General features: G+C 40.5%; 1 protein-coding gene across 7 annotated transcripts in view; it reads right to left on the bottom strand.

Annotated features, from left to right (window-relative positions):
- Positions 1-131: 131 nt before the first annotated feature.
- The window catches only part of CDC16 (cell division cycle 16), a 37,608-nt gene continuing 15,647 nt past the window's right edge, over positions 132-22,092 (bottom strand). For 3 of the 7 annotated variants that reach the window (XM_082701155.1, XM_082701154.1, XM_082701156.1), the window contains exons 13-18: positions 18,450-18,602; positions 16,865-16,928; positions 14,415-14,476; positions 13,257-13,392; positions 11,470-11,560; positions 7,968-8,443 (exon numbers count right to left, since the gene is read on the bottom strand). In XM_082701155.1, coding sequence (XP_082557281.1) covers positions 8,184-8,443; positions 11,470-11,560; positions 13,257-13,392; positions 14,415-14,476; positions 16,865-16,928; positions 18,450-18,602 — 766 coding nt within the window. In that variant the 3' untranslated portion in view covers positions 7,968-8,183. Of the gene's footprint in view, positions 731-7,967; positions 8,444-11,469; positions 11,561-12,428; positions 13,092-13,256; positions 13,393-14,414; positions 14,477-16,864; positions 16,929-18,449; positions 18,603-22,092 lie in introns of those variants that run through there. The other 4 variants (XR_014303396.1, XR_014303395.1, XR_014303397.1 and 1 more) reach the window with 4 other exon arrangements.

Below are 22,092 nucleotides of genomic sequence, written 5' to 3'. Positions count from 1 at the left end.
CTCGATCCCAGGACCCCAAGATCAAGACCCCCGCCGAAGGCAGACGTCCGACGGACTGGGCCACCCAGGTGCCCCTCATTAACAAGGTTCTAAGAAATGCTTCCCAAAAAATCACAGAATTTGAGAATTCCGGTTTGAAGAAATTATTCTGAAAATTAAAACTAATACAAATGTCAAGATCTAGTGAATGAAATCTACTTGTACCGTAGCTTAAGATTTTATGTAAGAAATAAGTACATCACAAAATCTGCCTTCCTAGACGTCATCGCCAAGCCTGTTAAAATGTTTCACATACACTTAGAACAACAGACAAAATAAAGCCAAAAAATCTCCAAATGTCAGGAGAATAAAGTGAACGAATAAAGCAGGTTAACTCTGCCACACGTGAATGTGGTCCTGGAGTAAATGCTGGTCACATTTTCCTCGGGAGCACATCGAACTGGTAGGGCAGTGGGTACCATATTCCTCTGGAAGCAGCAGCACAGTCACGTTGAGGTTGGCAAGAAGGATGCCTGTTTAGGAAGCTACCATTGTAAGAGTACAAAATTGGACAGTAATGAAAAACTACGTGACAGTACGACTACACATTACCTTTCTCTGACACTCTCTGAAGCCTAAACATTGGCATTAACTGCTGATCTGAAAAACAGCTTGGCTCCTGCCTTTTATTTCTTAAAGCACTGACAATATGGTAATGGCTCCTTTATCAGGACTGTGGCTTTTCAGACACCTAAAAAAAATCATACCACATGATCAGTGAAGAAATTACACAAAGAAATATTTTGGTCTGGAAGGCAAAATAAATGTGAAAACAGTATTAATAAATACCTTAATTTTTATCGATTTTAAAAATTACTATTTTAAATTCATTTGATTTTCTAGCCCTAGTTAAAGAGGAGAAGCCTAGCAATAAGCACATGTGATCTCTGACAAAGAAACCAAAAAGTCATTAAATAAAGATGAAAACTCAAAACCTCCGCATTTGAGTCTAAAGTGCAAGTGCATTATCACTGCATTAAACCAACATTCACTGTGGTAAGCTGAAACAGAACAGCCTGGATGCTGGGCTCCAGAACCATTAACAGCTGCATTCGGACTTGTCAAATGTACAAAGCCTTACTGAAAGACCTCCTGGAGTCAGCAATTCGAAATCTCAAGGACACAAGCCATTATCTTTCTGCCTTGGCTTAAGTTAGATGTATACAGAATACATTTTAGGTGAAGATAAAAGTTGTGGTGCTTAAGGGAACATTACAGATGCCAGGAAAAAAAAAAATTAAGTGGGCTCCATGCTGGGAGTGGGGTTTGAACTCATGACCCTGAGGTCAAAACCTGAATTGAGATCAAGAGTTGGTTGCTTAACCAACCAACTAAGCCACCCAAGCACCCCAGAAAATTCATTTCTGTACAATACTTTGTTAATCATGCTCTGAGTAAATGTCTCAGAATCCATTGAAAAATAGATACTGTAGATGCTGAAGTCAGAATGAGGGCTTGCAAGATTTCGACAAATGAACCATACAATCCTATCTCTATTGGATGACATATTAGATGAATGAGAAACACTGTCAACCAAAAACTTCGTATCTGGCAAAAGTGTTCAAGAAAGAAGGAGAAATTGAGACATCCCCAATAAACAGAAGTTAAGGGAGTTTATCACTGGTAGACAAGTAAAAGTGCCCTTCAGAAAAAGCTAAAGGGCTGAAATGAAAGAATGTTAAACAAGAATTTGAAATCCTATCAGGAAATTAAGAACAAGGTAATGAAAACTACACAGGTAAATACAAAAGCCAGTATTAATGTATTCTTGGTTGGTAATTCTTTTTTTCCTGTATGATTTAAAAGGCAAATGAATAAAGCAAAAATCATAAATCAATGTTAACTGGAACAATGAATAAAGATGTAATCTGTGACAATAGCACTATTAAGAAAGGGGGAAAGCAGGGCGCATAGCAGCAGTGTGTGGATGCTATTAACACTAAATTGGGATTACTCAAACGAGGTGGTTATAAATTTAAGATAGAAAACGTAATCCCCAAGGTAGCCATGAAAAAATACAGAAATACACAGAATACATTAAAAAAAAAAAAAAACAACTATAAAATAAGACAAAGAAAGAGGAACTGAGGAACCAGAAATACACAACACACATCAAAAACAGCTGCGTGGCAGCTCAGTTCCTTATCAGCAACAACTTCAAATGTAATGATCAAACTCTCCAATTAAACCCCCAAATAGATTTTATAAATATGATCCATTTGTATGCTGTCTGTAGGAGACTTGCTTAGATACAAAGACACAAAAGGGTGAGGATAAAAGGATGAAAAAAATTTCCCATGTAAATATTAACGGGGAGAGCTGGGCTGGCAAAACTGTTTTAAGAGATGAAAAGGACCTTATATACTGATAAAAAGGTCGATCCATCAAGAAGCTGAAAGTACAACAAAAATGCATCCAGTAAGAGAGCCCCAAAATACATGAAGCCAAAATTGGCACAATGGAAGGGAGAAAGACACAGTTCTACACTCAACAATTTCAGACTTCAACACTCCATTTCAGTAACAGAGTAAGGAGGCAGAAGATCAAGAAGGAAATAGAAGACTTGAAAAGTACTATAAACCAAACCACGCCACCCAATAAAGGCAGAATACACAATCTTCTCCAGTGAACACTGTATGTTCTCCAGGAAGGACAATAAATTGGGCCATAAGAAAAGTCTTAATATGCTTAGAAAGACTGAACTTACACAAAGTATCCTTTCCCATTACAATGGAATAAAACTGGAAATTCATAAGAGAGGGGTCACCAAAAAACTCACAAATATGTGGGAAATTAAACAGCCAACGGATCAAAAAAGAAATCACAAGGAAAACTGGAAAATACCTAAACACAAATGAAAACAAAAATACAATATAACATGGAAGGCAGCAAAAACAGTGCTCAGAGAGAAATTTATAGCTCTAAATGTTTATCTTCTTCTTTTTTTTTTTAAAAGATCTTATTTATTTGACAGAGAGAGAGAAATCACAAGCAGGAAGAGAGGCAGGCAGAGAGAGAGGAGGAAGCAGGCTCCCCGCGCAACAGAGAGTCCGACGTGGGGCTCGATCCCAGGACCCTGGGATCATGACCTGAGCCGAAGGCAGAGGCTCAACCCACTGAGCCACCCAGGCGCCCCTCTAAATGTTTATCTTAAAAAAAAAATAATCTTAATTCAATAATAAAACTCTACACCTTAAGGAACCAGAAAAAGAATAGCAAACTAAACTCAAAGCTAGCACAAGGAAGGAAATAAAATATTCAAGTGGAAATGAAATACAAACTAGGAAAATAGAGAAAGTTAGTAAGTACAAAAGCTGACTCCTTGAAACAATCTATAAAATTGCTGAAACTTTAGCCAGATGGACTGAGAAGAAAAAAAAAAAACTCCTATTACTAAAATCATAAAATGGAGGAAGAGAAATTGTTACAGATAACAGGATACCATGAACCAACAAACAAATTCTTAGAAATACACAAACTACCTAAATTGACTCAAAAGAAAACAGCTGTAACAAATAAGGAGACGGAATCAGTAATCAAAAATCCCCCAACACAGAAAGGCCTAGCACCAGATGGCTCTACCCATAAATTCCACCAAATTTCTTTAATTTAAAGAATTAACACCAATTATTTTTTTAAAACTTCCCCCAAAAAAATGAAGAAGAGAGAATACTACTTACCTCATTTTATGAGGTCAGCATTACCCCAATACAAGATCCAAAAGCACTACAGACCAATAAATACCTCTACGAATGTATATATAAATTTAACAAAAAATATTTAAACTGAATGTAGCATTATACTAGAAGGGCCATACAACATGACCAACTAGGATTTATCTCTGGATCTCAGGGCTGGTTCAACATAAAAAAATCAATCAGGCTAGTATATCACGATAACAAAATGAAGGGAAAAACCTCCATGACGTTATAGAAATGAATCCGATGTCCCCCATATATCGACCTCGGTGTTGTTTACTTCTTCACAGCAGGCGGAGACGGTTAGCTGAAGCCCAACGATACCAAATCCAGTTTTTACACATGCAATTGTTTTAAACATAGCTTAAACAAGCATATCTTTAGCCATCTAGAGCCTGCTTGGTTTGCATACCAGGCAAATCTACACCCAGCATCTGCTACCTGTAAATACCAGGACTGTGAGAGACCACACTGCCACTGCACTTTAGACTTCTCTAATCCGAGACTTCCTGTCTGGCTGCCACCACACTGCCCGCAAAGAGCTGCTCAAACACAGCTGCCCAAATGAAATGGGCTACTGCCACTTTATGGTCATGTTTTTCCCTCAACAGCCCCCAAATCCTAGAACTCACCATCACAACTGACGCGTACACACACACATACACACACACACATACACACAAACGCATCTGACAAAATCTGCAACCGTTCCTGATAAAAAGCAGTAACAACAAAGCGTTTAATAGGCTACGAATAGAAGGGAACTTCTCCAGCACTGTGAAGGGCATCAGTGAGAACCTGCAATTAGCACCTCTCTCAATGGTGAAAGACTAAACCTTCCCCTAAGATCAGGAGTAGGACAGGAGCCTGCTTCTGTTACTTTTGTTCAACGTAATCGTGGAATTCTAGCCAGAGCAGTTAGTTATGCAAGGATAAGAAATAAAGGGAATCCAAATTTGGAAAAAGAAGCAGACCTATCTCTACATGCAGATGACACGATCCTATTATGTAGAAAACTCTAAATAAATACATGTATGTAAACACACACACAAACTCTGTTAAAAACTAATAAACATATTCAGGATATAAAGTCAACACCCAAGAACTGGTTGTATTTCTATACACTAGGCATGAACAATCCAAAAAGGAAACTAAGAGCACAATTCCATTTACAATAGCATCCAAAAGAAAAAATACTTGGGAATAAATTTAACCAAAGATGTGAAAGACTTCCACAATGAAAGTACAAAACATTGCTGGAAGAAATTAAAGACGGCATAATGAAATGGAAAGACAGCCTGTGTTCCTGGATTAGATTACATGATACTAAGAAGATCTACAAATCCAATGAAATCTCCATGACAATTCCAATGCTTTTCTTGTTCTTTTACAGAAATGGAAGAGAAAAAAAAAAGTAAATGCATATGGAACTGAAGGAAACCACAAAACACCAAAGCAATTCTGAAAAAGAACAAAGTTGGAAGGGTGCCTGGATGCCTCAGATAGTTAGACGTCTGCCTTCAGCTCAGGTCATGATCTCAGGGTGCTGGGATCGAGCCCCGCATCGAGCTCCCTGCTCAGTGGGGAGCCTGCTTCCCCCTCACTCTCTCCTTGCTGCTCTGCAGACTTGTGATCTCTCTCCCTCTGTCAAATAAATAAATAAAATCTTTAAAAAAATAGAAAAAAGAAGAACTAAAATTATAAAAATCTTAGAGGAAAACCTAAGTGAAAATCTGCATAACCTTGGATTTGGCAGTAGTTTTGTTAATATAATACCAAAAGCATAGTAAACAAAATAAGAGAGAAATTAAACTTCGTTAAATTAAAAATTTGTGTATTAAAGGACACTATCAAGAGAGTGAAAAGACAGTGCAAAGAATGGAAAAAGATATGTGCAAATCACGTAGCTGAGAGTATCCAGAACTGGTAAAGGACTCCAAGAGCTCAGCAACAAAAAGATAAACACCCCAATTTAAAAGTGGGCACAAGATCTGAATAGACATTTCTCCAAAGACATACAAATGGCCAATAAGTACAGGATAAGATGCTAACATCACCAGTTATTACGGAAACACAAATCAACTAAAAGAGCTACTACTTCCCACCCACTAGAATGATTATAGTAACAAAGAAAGAATAAAAAGCCCTGGTAAAGATGCAGAGAAACTGGAACCTCATGCACTGGTCATGGGAATGTAAAATGGGCAGTTGCTATAGAAAGTTGGCCAGTTCCTCAAAAAGTTAGGCACCAAATTAGCACATGAGCCAACAATTCCACTCCTAGGTACACACTCAAAGGAACCAAAAACAGGGCTCAGATATTTATACACTCCTGTTCACAGCAACATTATTCACATAGTCGAAAGGTGGAGACAACCCAGGTGTCCATCCACTGATGAACGTGATATAGGTGGTATATGTTATGAAATATTACTCGGCCATAAAAAAGAACAAAGTTCTCGTAAAAGAACCTTAAAAATATCCTAGGTAAAGTCCGACACAGAAGGACAAATACTGTAAGATTCCACTTATATGGACTGGTCTAGATAGGCAAAGTCAGACACATAGTAGATGAAAGGTTATCAGGGGGCACCTGGGTGGTTCCATGGTTAAGCCTCTGCCTTCAGCTCAGGTTATGATCCCAGAGCCCTGGGATTGAGTCCCACATCAGGCTCTGTGCTCAGTGGGGAGTCTGCTTCTCCCTCTGGCCCTCACCCCACTTGTGCTCATTCTCTCTTGCTCTCAAATAAATAAAATCTTTAAAAAAAAGAAAAAGATTTGAGGTTATCAGGAGCTGGCAGGAAGGATGAATATGGAGTTAATGCTTAACAGGTACAAAATTTGTTTGGGATGAAGAAAAAATTGGAAATAAATGCCACCGAACTGTACAGTTAAAAATGGTTAAGATGGGGGCGCCTGGGTGGCTCAGTGGGCTAAAGCCTCTGGCCTTTGGCTCAGGTCATGATAGGGTCCGGGGATCAAGCCCCGCATCGGGCTCCCTGGAGCCTGCTTCCTCATCTCTCTCTGCCTGCTTCTCTGCCTACTTGTGATCGCTGTCAAATAAATAAAAAAATTTTTTTTAATTTTTAAAAAATGGTTAAGATGGCTATCCATCTCCATAAGCAACACTCACACACTTAATTTCTTAGAGCAGTTTAGATTTACAGGAAAATGGAACAGAAAGCACAAGCTCCCACGGACTCCCCGCCCATATCCGTATCCATACCTCGCACTGGTTTATTTGTGTCAATAATGACGCATTATTACTACCTTAAGTCCTTAGTTCATGTTATGCTTATTTTACCAGAATAAAGACAAAAAACAAAACAACAAAAAAACGGATGGGGGTAAATCACAGGGACAGAGGAGCCAAGCTGAAGGAGCTCCCAATGGCCAATGCTGAAAAAACTGAAGCCCTAAAATAATACTGTGTAGGATTAGAACCTAAAGTGAAAGTCCACACTAATGGTTGAATAAATAGGGGAAACAAATTTTCATTACAGAAGAATTCCAAATAATATATGCAGATATTCACCCTTCCGGAGGTGGAGCTTAAATCCCTTGGTTCTATAAACAAACTAACTCCCCCCGCCCCCAAAAAAACCCTTGGTCCTATTGAGGATAGGCTGAACTTCATGACTTGCTTCTAAAGCATGCATTACAGACAGGGAAAAACAGTAACCTCACAGCGGAAAAACCTGGTAGACACCATCGAGATTAACACCATCTGTTGTAAGTTGTGTTGGTACTGTGTACCCCTGATGAGAACAGTACATCATCCACATCGGTGGTATTTTCTTCCCAAACCAAGAACTCTAGTCCAATATGAGAAATACATCAAACAAACTCAAATCGAGGGACAATCTACAAAACAGCCGACCAGTCCTCCTCAAACCCATCTAGGTCATGAAAGACCAGAGAAGCCTGAGACATGGTCACAGCGGAGAGGTGCCCAAGTGCAGTGTGGCTCCTAAACAGGGCGCTGGGGCAGCATGAGGACACTGATGGGAAAACGGTGAAATCCCAGTAAAGCCTGCAGTTACATTACTTGTAGTGTACCGGCGTGCACTTCTTTATGACAAGGTTCCTTGGTCACTTAAGATGTGAATGGGGAGAAACCCGGTGAGGGGTCTGTGGGAGCTCTCTCTGCTACCTCTGCAACTTTTGTTCATAAACCTAAAATCAATCCAAAAGAAAAGCTGATTGAAAAAGGGAAAAAAAGACATAATATGCAATTTACCTCTTTATTTCTCTACACAGAACTGTTTTGTAGGATCAGAAAACATGTGCTGCAAAGGTGTCTGCTGCGGTCTCTTCCTGCAGGTCTCCATTCCTAAATGGAGCAGGGAGTCTGTATTCGTGCCAAAAAATGGGGAATTCTGAAGATGGCACAAGGATGTGAGAAACCCTAACCTCCCGCAGGACGGGAGCTGAGAACTGTCTGCGTCATGTGCTGTGGTCTGACATAGAGGTCTCCAGCATCATGTCACTTTCATTCATTTCAATTTCGAAGGTTTCTTCCAATGAAGGTCTGGGATCTGGAGTTTTCCTTGAGGTTTCTAGTGGTGCAAGCCCTGTTTCTTCTGTAGTCTGTTTCTCTACTTCAAATTCCCTGAAATCCCACGGAGGTGAAATAATGTTTTTTAGTGTCTTCATTGTATGCACATCAAAGTCATAACATTTTAACTTGTCTTTAATGTCTGCTCCTAGAAGGAAACAACACAAGGAGAATAAAATAAACTCTGTCATTTCCATGGTTACACAGCACTACCTCCATCATTTAGTCGAATGGTACTTTTAAGAGGATGAATTTAGCTCAGAAGAAAAAAATATGCCAATCACTCTCCTCTTCCTTTTCCCTTGATTCTCAAGAGGACTTGCTTAGAAGTACATGTGGTTTCAGCTCCCAGTGGCTCAGCAATGCCTGTCCCTAAAGCCCTCACACAGGAGTGGAGCCAGCCAGCAGGCACCTGCCCTCGCCTGCTACGAACCAAGAACCGCTGGCCGGCATTCTGGCACAACTACAGTCTCAAGCCTTATGCACAAAGGAACCACAGTGAAAGGAAAAACCCTTTCCATACATCAAAATCTTAAGACAAATGGACAAGAGCCTTCCAACAGAGAAGGTCAACAAAGGTCAATCATTTCGGACATAAACAGTATGTTTATGTTTGAACTGTGTAAGATTACACAGTTTTCAAACTAACAGCTTTCAATAGTAGGTGTTTCGACAGATGACGACATGCAAGTCTTCTAAAAATAAAAATAGTGCAGCACGGTGATTATTCATACTGCACTGTGTATTTGAAAGTTGTTAAGAGAGACTTTAGAAGTTCTCAAGAAAAGAAAACATTTTCTAATCTAGCGTGCACAGTGAAGCACGCTAACCAGACTTTAGGTGATCATGTCACAGTATATACAAATACTGAACCATTATGTCATACACCTGAAACTAATATGCAATATGACAATTTCACCTGAATAAAAAAAATAAAAATAGTACATGATGACTGATATACTCGGGAATGTCCTCTGCAAGGCCATTAGCTTCAAGAGAACAGGCAAAATGTCTGTCTCACTCAATACTCTACCTCCAGACTCTCCCTAGCTTTATGGGAATTTTGCATTTAGCCTCACAATCCTCTTTGAATAAAAGAACCTGAGGCTCAGACTTGCCCAAAGCCACATGGCTGAGTGGCAAAGCTGCGATTTTAACCCAGGGTCTTTAGGATGCTTTAAGCTTAGGGTGTTCAGACTTTATGCTTTAGCTTTAAGGAAGCGAGTTATAACATACACACTAAAAAGTGTGCATTACTGGGCTAATCTTCATATATGCATATACCCACATAACCACCACCAGCCCGAAAGAGAACACACTTCCAGCTCCCAGAAAACCACCCCGTGCCCTTTCCAGTGAATACCTTCCCTTCCCAAGTCAGAAGTAATCACTGCTCAAATTTTTCTATCGCCACTGATTATCTTGCTTATTACTAATCTTCACATAAATGGTATTAATCAGTGTATATTCTTTTTGTCAAAATGAGATTCATCTATGTTACAGGATGACTTAATAGTCCTTTCAAGTGTGTAGTACTCTACTGCATGAGCTCGCCGCAATTTCCTTCTCCATTCTCCTATGCACGGCCATTCAGTTATTTCCAGTTGGTGTAATTCCAAACGTAGCTGCTGGAAAGAATCCTGTGTGTGAGCACTGGCCTCCTGAGGCCCTTGAACACTGGGAACACACCTGGAAGCAGTATTCCTACACCCTAAGAGCAACATGGTAGATCACCACCCTAACACCCCAAAGAATCACACCTCTTTAGCCCCCCACTCAGGATGACATGCACTGAGTCCTGGAACTTGTGCTGAACAGAATGTGATCGAAGTGATTTGTGACACTTCCAGCTTTCAAGGTCTTGAGGCTTTAATTCTCTTCCTTAGAACCTGAGACCTCCATGCTATCAAGAAGCCTGAGATAAGAGACCCATAGGCAACCTGGCTGTGTCAGCTAAGGTCCCCATCTATGCATGAGGCCATCTTAGGCTTGTCAGTCTATCAAGTGTCAAGTGTCTGCTGACCACGGCTGCCATTTGTGAATGAGACCAGCAAATGGGCCACCAATCAACCTAGAGAACGCTGAGAAATAATACGGCCTAGTGGGTTGGAGCAGTCTGTGAAGCAGCAACACATAACGGACTGAACAGGCCTGTTTAACCATAGCAGACACGCTCAACAGTGTTCCAAAGTGTAGTACACTAACAGGCAGCAATACACCAGAGTATCGGCTACTCCGTGTCACCACCGACGCTCGGCACTACTGGTGTTCTCCACCTGCAGCCAGTGTGGCAGGTGCGCAGTGACATCCCAGTGTGGTTTTAGTCTCACTTCCATGATGCATACTGACACTGAGCCCACCCATTTGCAACATCAGTGGATCTCTTTGCTGAAGCTCCTGTTCAAGTGTTTTGCCCGCTAGAGGCTTACCTTTTTTTTTCCTTTTCAAATTTTTATTTAAATTCTAGTAAATATATAGTGCAACATGGACCCATTTTTAACTGAACTTTTTCTTAATGATTTATAGATTTTTTGATAAACAGAAGTTCTTCATTTTATTGAAGGCTAATTTAATTAACCCTTTTCTCCTCTCATGGTTTTATGTCTCGGTCTCAAGGTTTAACCTCACTATACCCTCGTTACCTTAAAAAGTTTGTAACTAAGTAAGTACCCAAATACAGCATTTCCATCCAGATTTATCTTGACTTGCTTATTATTACAAAAAAATTATTTAAAGAATTACAGAGCACTGTAATGTGAATGTAAGCCAGCTTAATATCCCACTGAAATATACAAGTTAATATGCTATTAATAGCCTATAAACCCCATTTATGAAGAATTAAGGCCAGAGATTTTCATTTATTAGGAATTAGAAATTATTAGAAACTAAAAGTCTTTAAGATTTTTTCCATCAATTAAATTGATTCTCCTGTATCACAGCACTTTACACATACTCTATAACAGTATTTTGCATTTACGAAGTGCTCAATTTTAAAATGCATGAATACTTAGTAAGTCCTTAATTCCCACAGACTTGTTTCGACAAAATAAATGGGGTTTCTTGATCGAGTTAAATGGTTAGATAGATAATTTAGAACCTTACAGGAGATTTACAGAGATACACAACAATCCAAAGAATGGAATACAATGTCAGTCAAAGTAATTATAATCTTACCAATGTAGGCTTCAGAATCACCAATGTACATCTCAATGCAATGACCAAGCATCGTGACAGAAAATGTATCATCTCGCCTAAGACCAAGGGCCTGTCAGAAAAGATTCAGCATGGTTATTAGAAGAAAATGTATTTCCTTCTCTTTCTTTTAAAAATATTCCTGCAGGACTCAATTCAAAACACTCCAGGGAATCAGAAGGAGTGGGGAAGGGCGGGCTACAAGAACAGCCACGAATTGATGTTGCTGAGGTTGGGTGATGGCCACGTGGAGGGTCATTACAGCATTCTGTTTTATGTTTGAAATCCCACTTGTCCAGAAAGATTTTCAAAACCGTATCTCCACATAGAGACGTCTAAGCCTTCTGTGTTAATTATATAAGAGAGGCAAATTATCCCATCTCCACACACATTTGAAAGATCACACAAACCGGAAAAGCTGTTAGTCCACACTTCTGAGTAGCTCAGAATTCTGGTTATCAGAGTGGCACTTACAGGACTTGATCTCACCTGAACATTTTAACCGATCCTATGTGTGTTTTCTCCTATTTTATCTTTCTCTCCAGATACCATGATTTCATTGATTCTAAGACCCATATATTTTTTTCAAATTGTAACCCTTCGGAACCTGGGAAGTCATAAACAACCAACAGCTGGCGGTTGCTTAATACTGCTGTCAGCCGCCCACAGCCGTAACGAGTGCCCTGCGATGGGGCAGTGAGCAGCGGGACCTGGCAGCCATAGAGACGTGAACACTCTCAAACACGGGAACTGACATTGTTGTGGACACTTCCTGGCAGCCTAAGACCTGCAGAGCCAATGTCTTTGTTTGGGAGAAACCTAGTCAAGAGCGGAGTCTACGTACCGGCACCAAGAGCAGACACATTGCTCTGCAATGTCATACGCAAGTGATTTTGAAGAACCAAAGTCTGATAGAGTACCATAATATCTATTTCACTTACATTTTCTTTTTTATGTAGATAACCACAGTCATCCTCGATGAAAATCTGTATGTCCCAGTATGGCCAAAAAGAGCACTTTTTCCAAGTACCAAAAAACAGGGAGATAAGAAAAAATCATGTAGGGGCACCTGGGTGGCTCAGGTGGGTTAAGCCTCTGCCTTCGGCTCAGGTCATGATCCCAGGGTCCTGGGATCGAGCCCTGCATCAGGCTCTCTGCTCAGTGGGGAGCCTCTCCCCCTCTGCCTGCCTATGATCTCTGTCAAATAAATAAAATCTTTAAAAAAAAAAAAAAAAGAAAGAAAAGAAAAGAAAAAGAATCATGTAAAGTTTCAAGGTTTATTTGTGTGTGTCTGTGTTGAGTGTGTGTGTGCATGTGTGTAGTCCACTGGCTTATTAATGGTGTCTTAGATTTGGCAAAATACGGCATGTGGATTTAGGAGAAATTCTTTCCTTGTGATGAACATAGATTGTTTTGTTCACTGACCAAAGTGACCTAAGGGCATTAATTACAACTCCTAAAAAGAGAGAGTGGAACTTCTTTTTTTCTGTTTAAACGGGGCCAATAAATATCACAAATACATGTATGTCTCATTGTACATTTAAGACAAGTCTCATATTGATCTCTCATTTGATGAGACTGCAAAATGCACACAATGCTTTTCTCTGCAAAGGAAAGAAGAAAGCACAAGGTCACCTGAAGAATTTTTAAATGGCAAAATAAACATTACCCAGAAAAACAAACAAATACCCCAACACTGCCTAGAAAAGATCTTTTTTAAAAAAAAAAGATCTTTTTTAAAAAGAGTGGTAAATGTTAACTAGACATACCGTGTGGAAATAGTCAACAGCATTTTCAAAGTTGCCCATCAGACTGTGGATATACCCTATGGCAGAATAGGTGGACGCATTCTGGGGAATTAACACCAGTGCCTGACGGTGGTAATCCAAGGCCTCGGCATACTTTCTGCGAGAGGATGAGAGAGGGAGTTGGGAATGGGAAGAGCGGGAAGAAAGAGAGGAACAGTGAGTAGGCGCAGTGAAAGCACTGACTTGCTAGGTCTAAGATGAGCACTCATCCATATAAAAACATCAGAAACACTTTGGGAAATCAGAGTAACAGTTCTGGCTGGTTCCACCACCGTCTACCTGGACACCTCCCTGAAAGAGACCTTCCAGCTGAGGGCACTCCCACAGGGACCCAGGCCGGAGCTGGAGCCCCACGACACTGCAAGGCCTCTTCTATGGCAAGACAAAACCCCCCACACCACCACCGGTTAAAAGAACCAAAGGTCCACAGAAGTTACTTGGGACAGCATTTCCCAAAGCTCTCTGGAATACCTGCCCTGTAGATCTTTTGTGAAAAAAAGGTTCACTAAAGTTTGGGAAATGCTGCAGCTCAAAATGAATAGTAAAGACTCCAAGATATCCTGAAACAGAAAAACCTGTTATATTTTGAGTAGCCTAGAGTTTCCCAAACTTATTTAACCAAAAAAACCTATTTCTCAAAGGCTGCTGTTTAGCACACCATAAAACTCATACCTACAGAAAATGAGTGAGTTAGAATATGGACATGGTTTTAACTAAACCCTACTATCCTAATTCTTCCAAATTAATTTTGAATACCAATTTTTTTAATCTAAGAAAATAAAAGTATAATTCTTTAAACTTCTAGAATTATATCACCAGAATATAAAAATAAGGAAGTAATAAAAACCACTAGAGATAATTATTTTGATGCTTGCTATATCTGAACAGCAAAGGACCCAGTTGGAAGATCTCAAAATGAAAGTACGGAAAAGAGCACTCGGCAGGCCCAATCAGTGAAGCATGCAGCTCCCGAACTTGGGGTTCTAGTTTGAGCCCCACACTGGGTGTAGAGATTATTACAAATAAAAAATCTTTTAAAAAAGGATGGAGAAGGCTACACAAAATTACGTAAACTTTCAGTCACAGAGAATATTTTTGAAAATGTCCTACTTTACTTACTTAAGCTTCCTGCAGACGTGCCCCAAGTTGTTCAACAAAGGTTCCCATTTGTCAACCGTAACCTGAAACACAGCAGCATCAAACCCATGACTCAGGAATGCCACCTTTCAGATGGACCCATTCAGCCACACCATCCCACACACCCACGAAGGCCGCCCTCTTTCCCAGTGCCTACGCAGCATGAAGGAGGTATTCATTGGATTCTCCATCTTTCTTTCCTATTAGGAGAGACTTTCTGAGGACACTATTATTATTAACACAACTTTGTTAATGAGCCACACCATGAAGAAGTTCAACTTCTGTATCTCCAGCTCAGAGCTTTCCATCTGCCTACTAAATATTCCTACTTAGAAGGCTCACAAGCACTGCAAATCCAGTACACCGCCCACTAAACTCTTATCCTGCCAGCCCAGCTCCCCAACCTCAGGCCCTTCTGAGCGCCTGCCTCTCGTGCCTGGTGCCCTCATCATCCCTAACCCCTAGGAACCACCAAAGACTCGCTCATCAGCTGCCTCACTGTAACACCAGCCCCCATGTAACAAGTCTTGTCTGGGCCCCACCACCTCAGGATAAGGTACAAGGTCCTTAATGATCAACACTTAACCCTCTTGACACATTTCTTGAAGTAAATCCTGTGAACTTAAACTCTATGAACTTAAAATCCAAGCTGTAATGGATTCACTCCAAGCCGGCACATACTGTTCTCTAACCTTCTATAACCTTTTCCTCACTTGTATCTGGCTGACGTCTGCACCTGCATTAGGATGGAGGAGTAAGATGCCATACCCAAGAGGCCTTCTTGGCCCCCCTCAAGTCTGGGTTAACTGCCCCCGGTGGGTTCCGTTATTTGCTCAATCACAGCTGTTTTTATGATTTTTTAAATTACTGCCAATTTAATCTACAATCCCCAACAGGTCTAAGGGTAGGAACTATCACGCCAGTTTCCTATTGGCTCCCAACACCTTGCTCAGAGCTTAGCACACAGTGGACACACGATCAGTCTAAGCTAACAGGACGACAGACCTGAGGCACAATCTCCAGCCCCCAAGCCTGGCTCCAGAAGCCAGAGCCCATGGGAACAAAAAAAACACCCTTCATGACCCTTAAGGCACCACTGCTTCCCTATGGCTACTCTGACCTTTGCTACAGTTAACAACTAAAGTCAACAGGACTTCCCCATCTTCATTTCACTTTTTAATGGGCATTTTATCAATTTCATAGTATTGTGCATTTGTACTTAAACCCATTACTATAAATTTCTGTAAGACTCCACAGTGCCCTCAGATAATCAAAAAATATAGTTTCAACTCTCAGTGTGGTTTGTGATAGTGTGTCTTAAAGCTTTCTGTGCCTGAGAATCATCTTGGGATTTTGCCTAAACTGCAGACTATGATTCAGTGCATCTAGGATTGTGCACTTCTAGTCAGCTTCCAGGTGATGCTAAGGCAGCTGGTCTAGTTAGAGCAGCAAAGCTCTAAGCTATTCAACTCTGAAGACTGGCAGGGTGACATGTGGCAACCCTGTATGAACAGAAACACATTCATTATATACATACTGTATCAACATACAGAAATACCGTGTTTTTAAGTTCCTGGGACAAATAAAAGACCAAAACAGATAAAGCTATGTGTATGGGGACAAGTGAACTGCCCCTTGGCAGGGCTCCAGAGGGAGCTGGGTCTGTCAGTAGAGGAAGCAACAGCCAAGGAAGATTGTGGGCTACAAAAAAGGCTGCCCCAATAGGAACAAGGTAAAAATGGGACGTGGTAGTCAGAAAGGAATAAAACAAAATAGAGGTAAATGAGAAGAATCAAGAACCAGAAGAGTAGGAATATGCAAATCCCTTACCTACAGAAGCTGACAGTATCTAAAATTGTTAATTTCAAAATAATACCCAGGTTTATACATCCAAGCTAGCTGGAAAGTTAGTTCGTGAGCACACATCTTTCACATGGTAAAACCTAGTTAAATATTTCAAACGCTGAGAGATCTAAATCTATTTTTAAGTACAAGGGAAGAAAGAGCCATGATAGGTCTGACTAAAGGGATGCCCTACTCCTACAGCACTGGGCACCGTCCATCTACACATTAATCAACGAGGGGGCAACTTCAGTTCCAGAGAAGGGTATCGTATGTTAGAGGATACAGTGCCCACCAGTGTCCACGATCACAACACTCCCCATATCAAATAATCAACAAATATATTCTAATTACTCCCACATATCAAAACTACAGTCTCTTAGGAAGCAAACAATTGACACCTAGCCTCTCAATTAGAAACAGACCCAATTTATTCCATGTAGCAAGATAAATGCCTGAAATCTCAACATTAACAAGCCATTTGCCAGGGTAAGTATTAGCCCATTGTCTTGGGCAAGATAGACTGTCCTTATTATTGTTCTCATTCAACAGCAAACACACTTAAGAGTAACAGATATTACACAAAATACCTCATTTCCAATTGCTTTAATTTTTTCCAAAGCATCAAGAAACCATTTTTCTGCTGTTTTCCATCTAAAATAGAGGGGAAAAGTTTGCAGATTATTCAGAATTAGCAAGTATACACATAGTAAGAAAAATGAGGTGAATTTCTGTAAATAGTTTATTAAAATTCAAATTCAAATCAGATACATGATTAATTTTATAGCATTAACATCACAGGTCATCAGATTTTAGAAGATACGGTTAATTCTCTTTATTCTTGGTAGTTATATTCCATTAAGTCACAGTGAACACTTTTAGCAAATACTAAACTATGGCTCCAGGCAGAATGTAGGGTCAAGTTCCTACAAACCTGTGGTCAACTACTGAACATATAACCTGTTTTCCATGTGCTTCTGTTGACTGATACCTTATCTAACATACATGCTGATGCACTGACACTGAACACAGCCAGCAACAGAACTCATCATCTGTAGCCCTGTTGTGTGGAGGGTCACAAACAGCACATACCAGGCTTGGGATCATTTTAAACAGTTACACCATCAAGAGAAAGCAAAAAAATGTGACAAATGTGACACAAAATGGACTGCAAAAAACCAAAACGCTCGGGTGCCTGGGTGGCTCAGTGGGTTAAAGTCTCTGCCTTCGGCTCAGGTCATGATCCCAGGGTCCTGGGATTGAGCCCCGCATCAGGCCCTCCTCCTCTCTCCCTGCCTGCTTCTCTGCCTACTTGTGATCTCTGTCTGTCAAACAAATAAATAAAATCTTAAAAAAACACACACAAAAACAAAAACAACGCTCATTTACAGTATGAGAGCACGAATAGGAAAGCAGAATGTCACCTCTGCGTCGTCTGGGAATGTGCATCTGTCTGCAAACAGGAAAGTGCTGACTGTGGCTTACAAAACCAATAGACTGTCTATTAAATCATCACTGTATATTATATTAAAACAGCTCCAAACTTGATTTCATATATACTAGATCATCCAATTTTTAGAAGATATACACACACACCATAAAAAACACTACAGTAGTACTGATTCGCTGTCTTTAAATTAATGTATAATTTAGTGCGAAGGACTATAAATATTTTTCTCTTTACAGTAGGACACTGAATTATTCTACAAATATCCAAGGATACAGTAATGTCTCAAGTGACCAGGAAACTCAGACTGAGCCATTCTAATTAGTTTACTTTTTGGTTTAACTGCCAACTAAATGAACAACAACAGTTTTGTTTCACAATTGTGAGAAATCTTCCTCAAATGTACGAGTCCAGCTCCTAATCAAGGAGAAGGGCTCCAGGATGCCTCCAAGCCACCCCGTGGGGTACGGTCACTTCACCATGGGCAACAACTGTCCAGTTTTGGAACTATGTGCCTGTGCAGCCCGTGTCCAAAGGAACCAAACTGTTAGCAAATTTAAAGAAATCCAAGAAAACACTTTGTATTTTCTTCTTTTTTTTCAAACTGTCTGCCTCCATCTCCTAAAATGGTACGTATTTATAAACAAAAATCTAATAAATAGTGACTGAGGTTTTACTTCATTTACGGAAAAGAAAAAAGGGAGGATTTTGGGCCTCTCGGTACTTACTCTCCATTCTGAAATGCAACCACGCCAACCTCATGCATAACAAATGGGTCTTCTGGTGCAATGCTGAGCGCTTGGCCAAAGAATCTTTCAGCCAATTTTGAGTTATTGGTCAATCCATATTCTAATCCGATGTACAGCATTGGCAAATGACACCTAAAAATAATGGAAAATTTCACATATTCAACACCTAAAACGTTATAATTCGGCAGAAATTAATTTATCAAGTTTAAATCCTGTCTGCAAAATAACTTAATCACAGCCGAAAAACAAGGTGCTTACTTTTTTTCTAACACTTTCTTTATTGATATTTAATCAAGGTCTAACAGGTTTTTTACTGCTTACCTACTACTTCTACAATCAGCAACCTATTCATCTTTTTCATCATTCTACAGTAAAAACAAAAAAATCAAAAACCCTCTGAAGCAGAAGGGCATGTGTGCTTCCTGTTTTCTTCCATGATGCTAAGGTCAGACCCTTAGCCCGGACTGTCTTCCCTCCTCTCCTCTTCTGATTCGGTACTGTGTGTCCTTTGTGACGTGTTCAAGTTCCACTCCTCTTTATTAAATGCTTCTGCCTTTCTAACCTAAATGGCTCTCCCTTGCGTTGATTCCTATTATCTCAATTCCTATCAGTTCTATGCCAGGGAGTTCAGAAGTATGTCGTGTATACCCCATTTTCACATCCTCTGCAACAGTTCTAGGCACAAACTAAGTACCAATCCCTTAACTGAATCTCCATCTTGTCAGACCAGTAATTACATTAAAAGGAACAGAATAATATTTCTTTGAAGATGGGTCTAAGAAAGTCTATAAATAGTAACCAACTGGATGGTATGTTCTCCGGTTTTAATCAAGAATCATGACTCAGCGGGGCACCTGGGTGGCTCAGTGGGTTAAAGCCTCTGCTTTCGGCTCAGGTCATGATCCCAGAGTCCTGGGATCGAGCCCCGCATCGGGCTCTCTGCTCAGCAGGGAGCCTGCTTCCTCCTCTCTCTCTGCCTGCCTCTCTGCCTACTTGTCATCTTTGTCTGTCAAATAAATAAATAAAATCTTAAAAAAAAAAAAATCATGACTCAGACTGTATCACCTACAGAAGAGTCATGAAGAACTTTTTTTTTTTTAATTTCTTTTCAGTGTAACAGAATTCATTGTTTATGCACCACACCCAGTGCTCCATGCAATACGTGCCCTCCATAATACCCAACACTTGGCCACCACCCGCCCCCCACCCCTTCAAAACCCTCAAACTGTTTTTCAGAGTCCATAGTCTCTCATGGTTCATCTCCCCTTCCAATTTCCCTCAACTCCCTTCTTTTTATTTTTTTTTTTTAAAGAGATCACAAGGATGCAGAGAGGCAGGCAGAGAGAGACAAAGAGAAGCAGGCTCCCCGCTGAGCAGAGAGCTTGATGCGGGGCTGGATCCCAGGACCCTCAGATCATGACCTTAGCTGAAGGCAGAGGCTTCTGAGCCACTCAGGCGCACCATGAACTCTTTAAAAGGATTTACCTGGAGAAAGTACTTCCAAAATGGCCAAGTAAGGACCTCTTAAAAAAACTCTCCTCCATTAAAGAAACAAGAACACTGCCTAATTATCAAAATAAACTTTTTCAAAACTCTGGAAGTTAACCAAGGGGTTACAACAATCTGAGGGGTGTTTGTTCTAGAAAAATAGCTGACGTGTACAAAAGACACACAGAACAATTAGCAATCTGAGGGTCAGAGGTGAGGGGTGAAATCAGTCAATAGAAAGTGTCTGAGACAAAGACCAGATGTTGGATGTACTAGACAAACAATTTAAATAACCTATTTTTAAATATGAAAATAGAAATAAACAGAAAATCTTGAGTTGAAAAATAAAATAAATCACTAGAAGGGCTTGGCAGCAGTTTGAAAAAGCTGAAAAGCCAGTGAACATGAAAACAGATCAACTGAAGATTACCCAATTTAAGGAACAGAAAGATAAAACGATGAAGAAAAACGAACAGAACTTCAGAGACCTGGGGGATACCACCAAGCACACCAAAATATGCACGATGATGCATTTGCCCCAGAAAGCAAAAGGAAACAGTAAGGAGCAGAAAGATATTTGAAACCAAAGAATATTTGGGCCCAAACACCTCAAAGCCAAAAAAAAAAAAAAAACCCTTCCAAGTAGGCTACTCAGAGGTCCACACCTAGACAAATCACAGACCACTGAAAAGGCGACCCTCCCATCTTTAAAGCATTGAGAATCCTCAACTAATAGCACCCAAGAGGCCCAGTGAGATTAACATCTGACTTCTAATCAAATATGTGGAGGCCAAGAAGGCAGATGGACAGTGTTTAAAGTGCTGAAAGAAACAGAGAACCAAGATTTCATACCCAATAAAACGATCCTTGAAAATGAAGGCAAAATCAAGAATTTATCAGGGCAGGGGCGCCTGGGTGGCTCAGTGGGTTAAGGCCTCTGCCTTCGGCTCAGGTCATGGTCCCAGGGTCCTGGGATCAAGCCCCACATGGGACTCTCTGCTCAGCAGGGAGCCTGCTTCCCTCTCTCTCTGCCTGCCTCTCTGCCTACCTGTGATCTCTGTCAAATAAATAAATAAAATCTTTAAAAAAAAAAAAAAAGAAAAAAAGAAATACCAAAGGGAGTCCCCCAGGCTGAAATGAAAAGGACACTACACAGTAACTCAAATACCACATTAAAAAAAAAAAAAGCTTAGTAAAAGTAACCATATAGAGGGGCGCCTGGGTAACTCAGTGGGTTAAGCCACTGCCTTCAGCTCAGGTCATGATCTCACGGTCCTGGGATCGAGTCCCGCATCGGGCTCTCTGCTCGGCAGGGAGCCTGCTTCCTCCTCTCTGCCTTCCTGACTCTTTGCCTGCTTGTGATCTCTGTCAAATAAATAAATAAAATCTTTAAAAAAAAAAAAAAGCTTAGTAAAAGTAACCACATAGAGGGGTGCCCGGGTGGCTCAGTGGGTTAAAACCTCTGCCTTTGGCTCGGGTCACAGTCTCAGGGTCCTGGGATCGAGCCCCGCATGGGGCTCTCTGCTCAGCGGGGAACCTGCTTCCTCCTCTCTCTCTCTGCCTGCCTCTCTGCCTGCTTGTGATCTCTGTCAAATAAATAAATAAAATCTGGGACGCCTGGGTGGCTCAGTTGGTTAAGCAGCTGCCTTCGGCTCAGGTCATGATCCAAGCGTCCTGGGATCGAGTCCCACATCGGGCTCCTTGCTCCGCAGGGAACCTGCTTCTCCCTCTGACTCTGCCTTCCACTTTGTCTGCCTGTGCTCGCTCTCGCTCGCTCTCTCTCTGACAAATAAATAAATAAAATCTTTAAAAAAATAAAAAAATAAAAAATATAAATAAATAAAATAAAATCTTAAAAAAAAAAAAAGTGACCACACAGACAAACATAAGATGTATTTTTGTTTGCAACTCCTATCTTCTATCTGATTTAATAGATAACTGAATACAATAATTATTAATTTGTGTTGAGGGACTTACAATGTTTAAGATGTAATGTGTATGGTCATAGTACAAGGGAGAAAGGAGGTAGGAGGGAACAGAGCTGCACAGGGATTAGTTTTTACGTCCTACAGGAAGGAAGTTGCTATGGTAGAATAAGACAATCGTCTTCTCCCTTGTTCGGATACAGAGCACC

Source organism: Mustela nivalis (genome assembly GCF_964662115.1).
Source record: "Mustela nivalis genome assembly, chromosome: 15".
Taxonomy (NCBI): Eukaryota; Metazoa; Chordata; class Mammalia; order Carnivora; family Mustelidae; genus Mustela; species Mustela nivalis.
The sequence above is the reverse complement of the archived record's forward strand: the minus strand, read 5'-3'. Positions and strand labels throughout refer to the sequence as shown.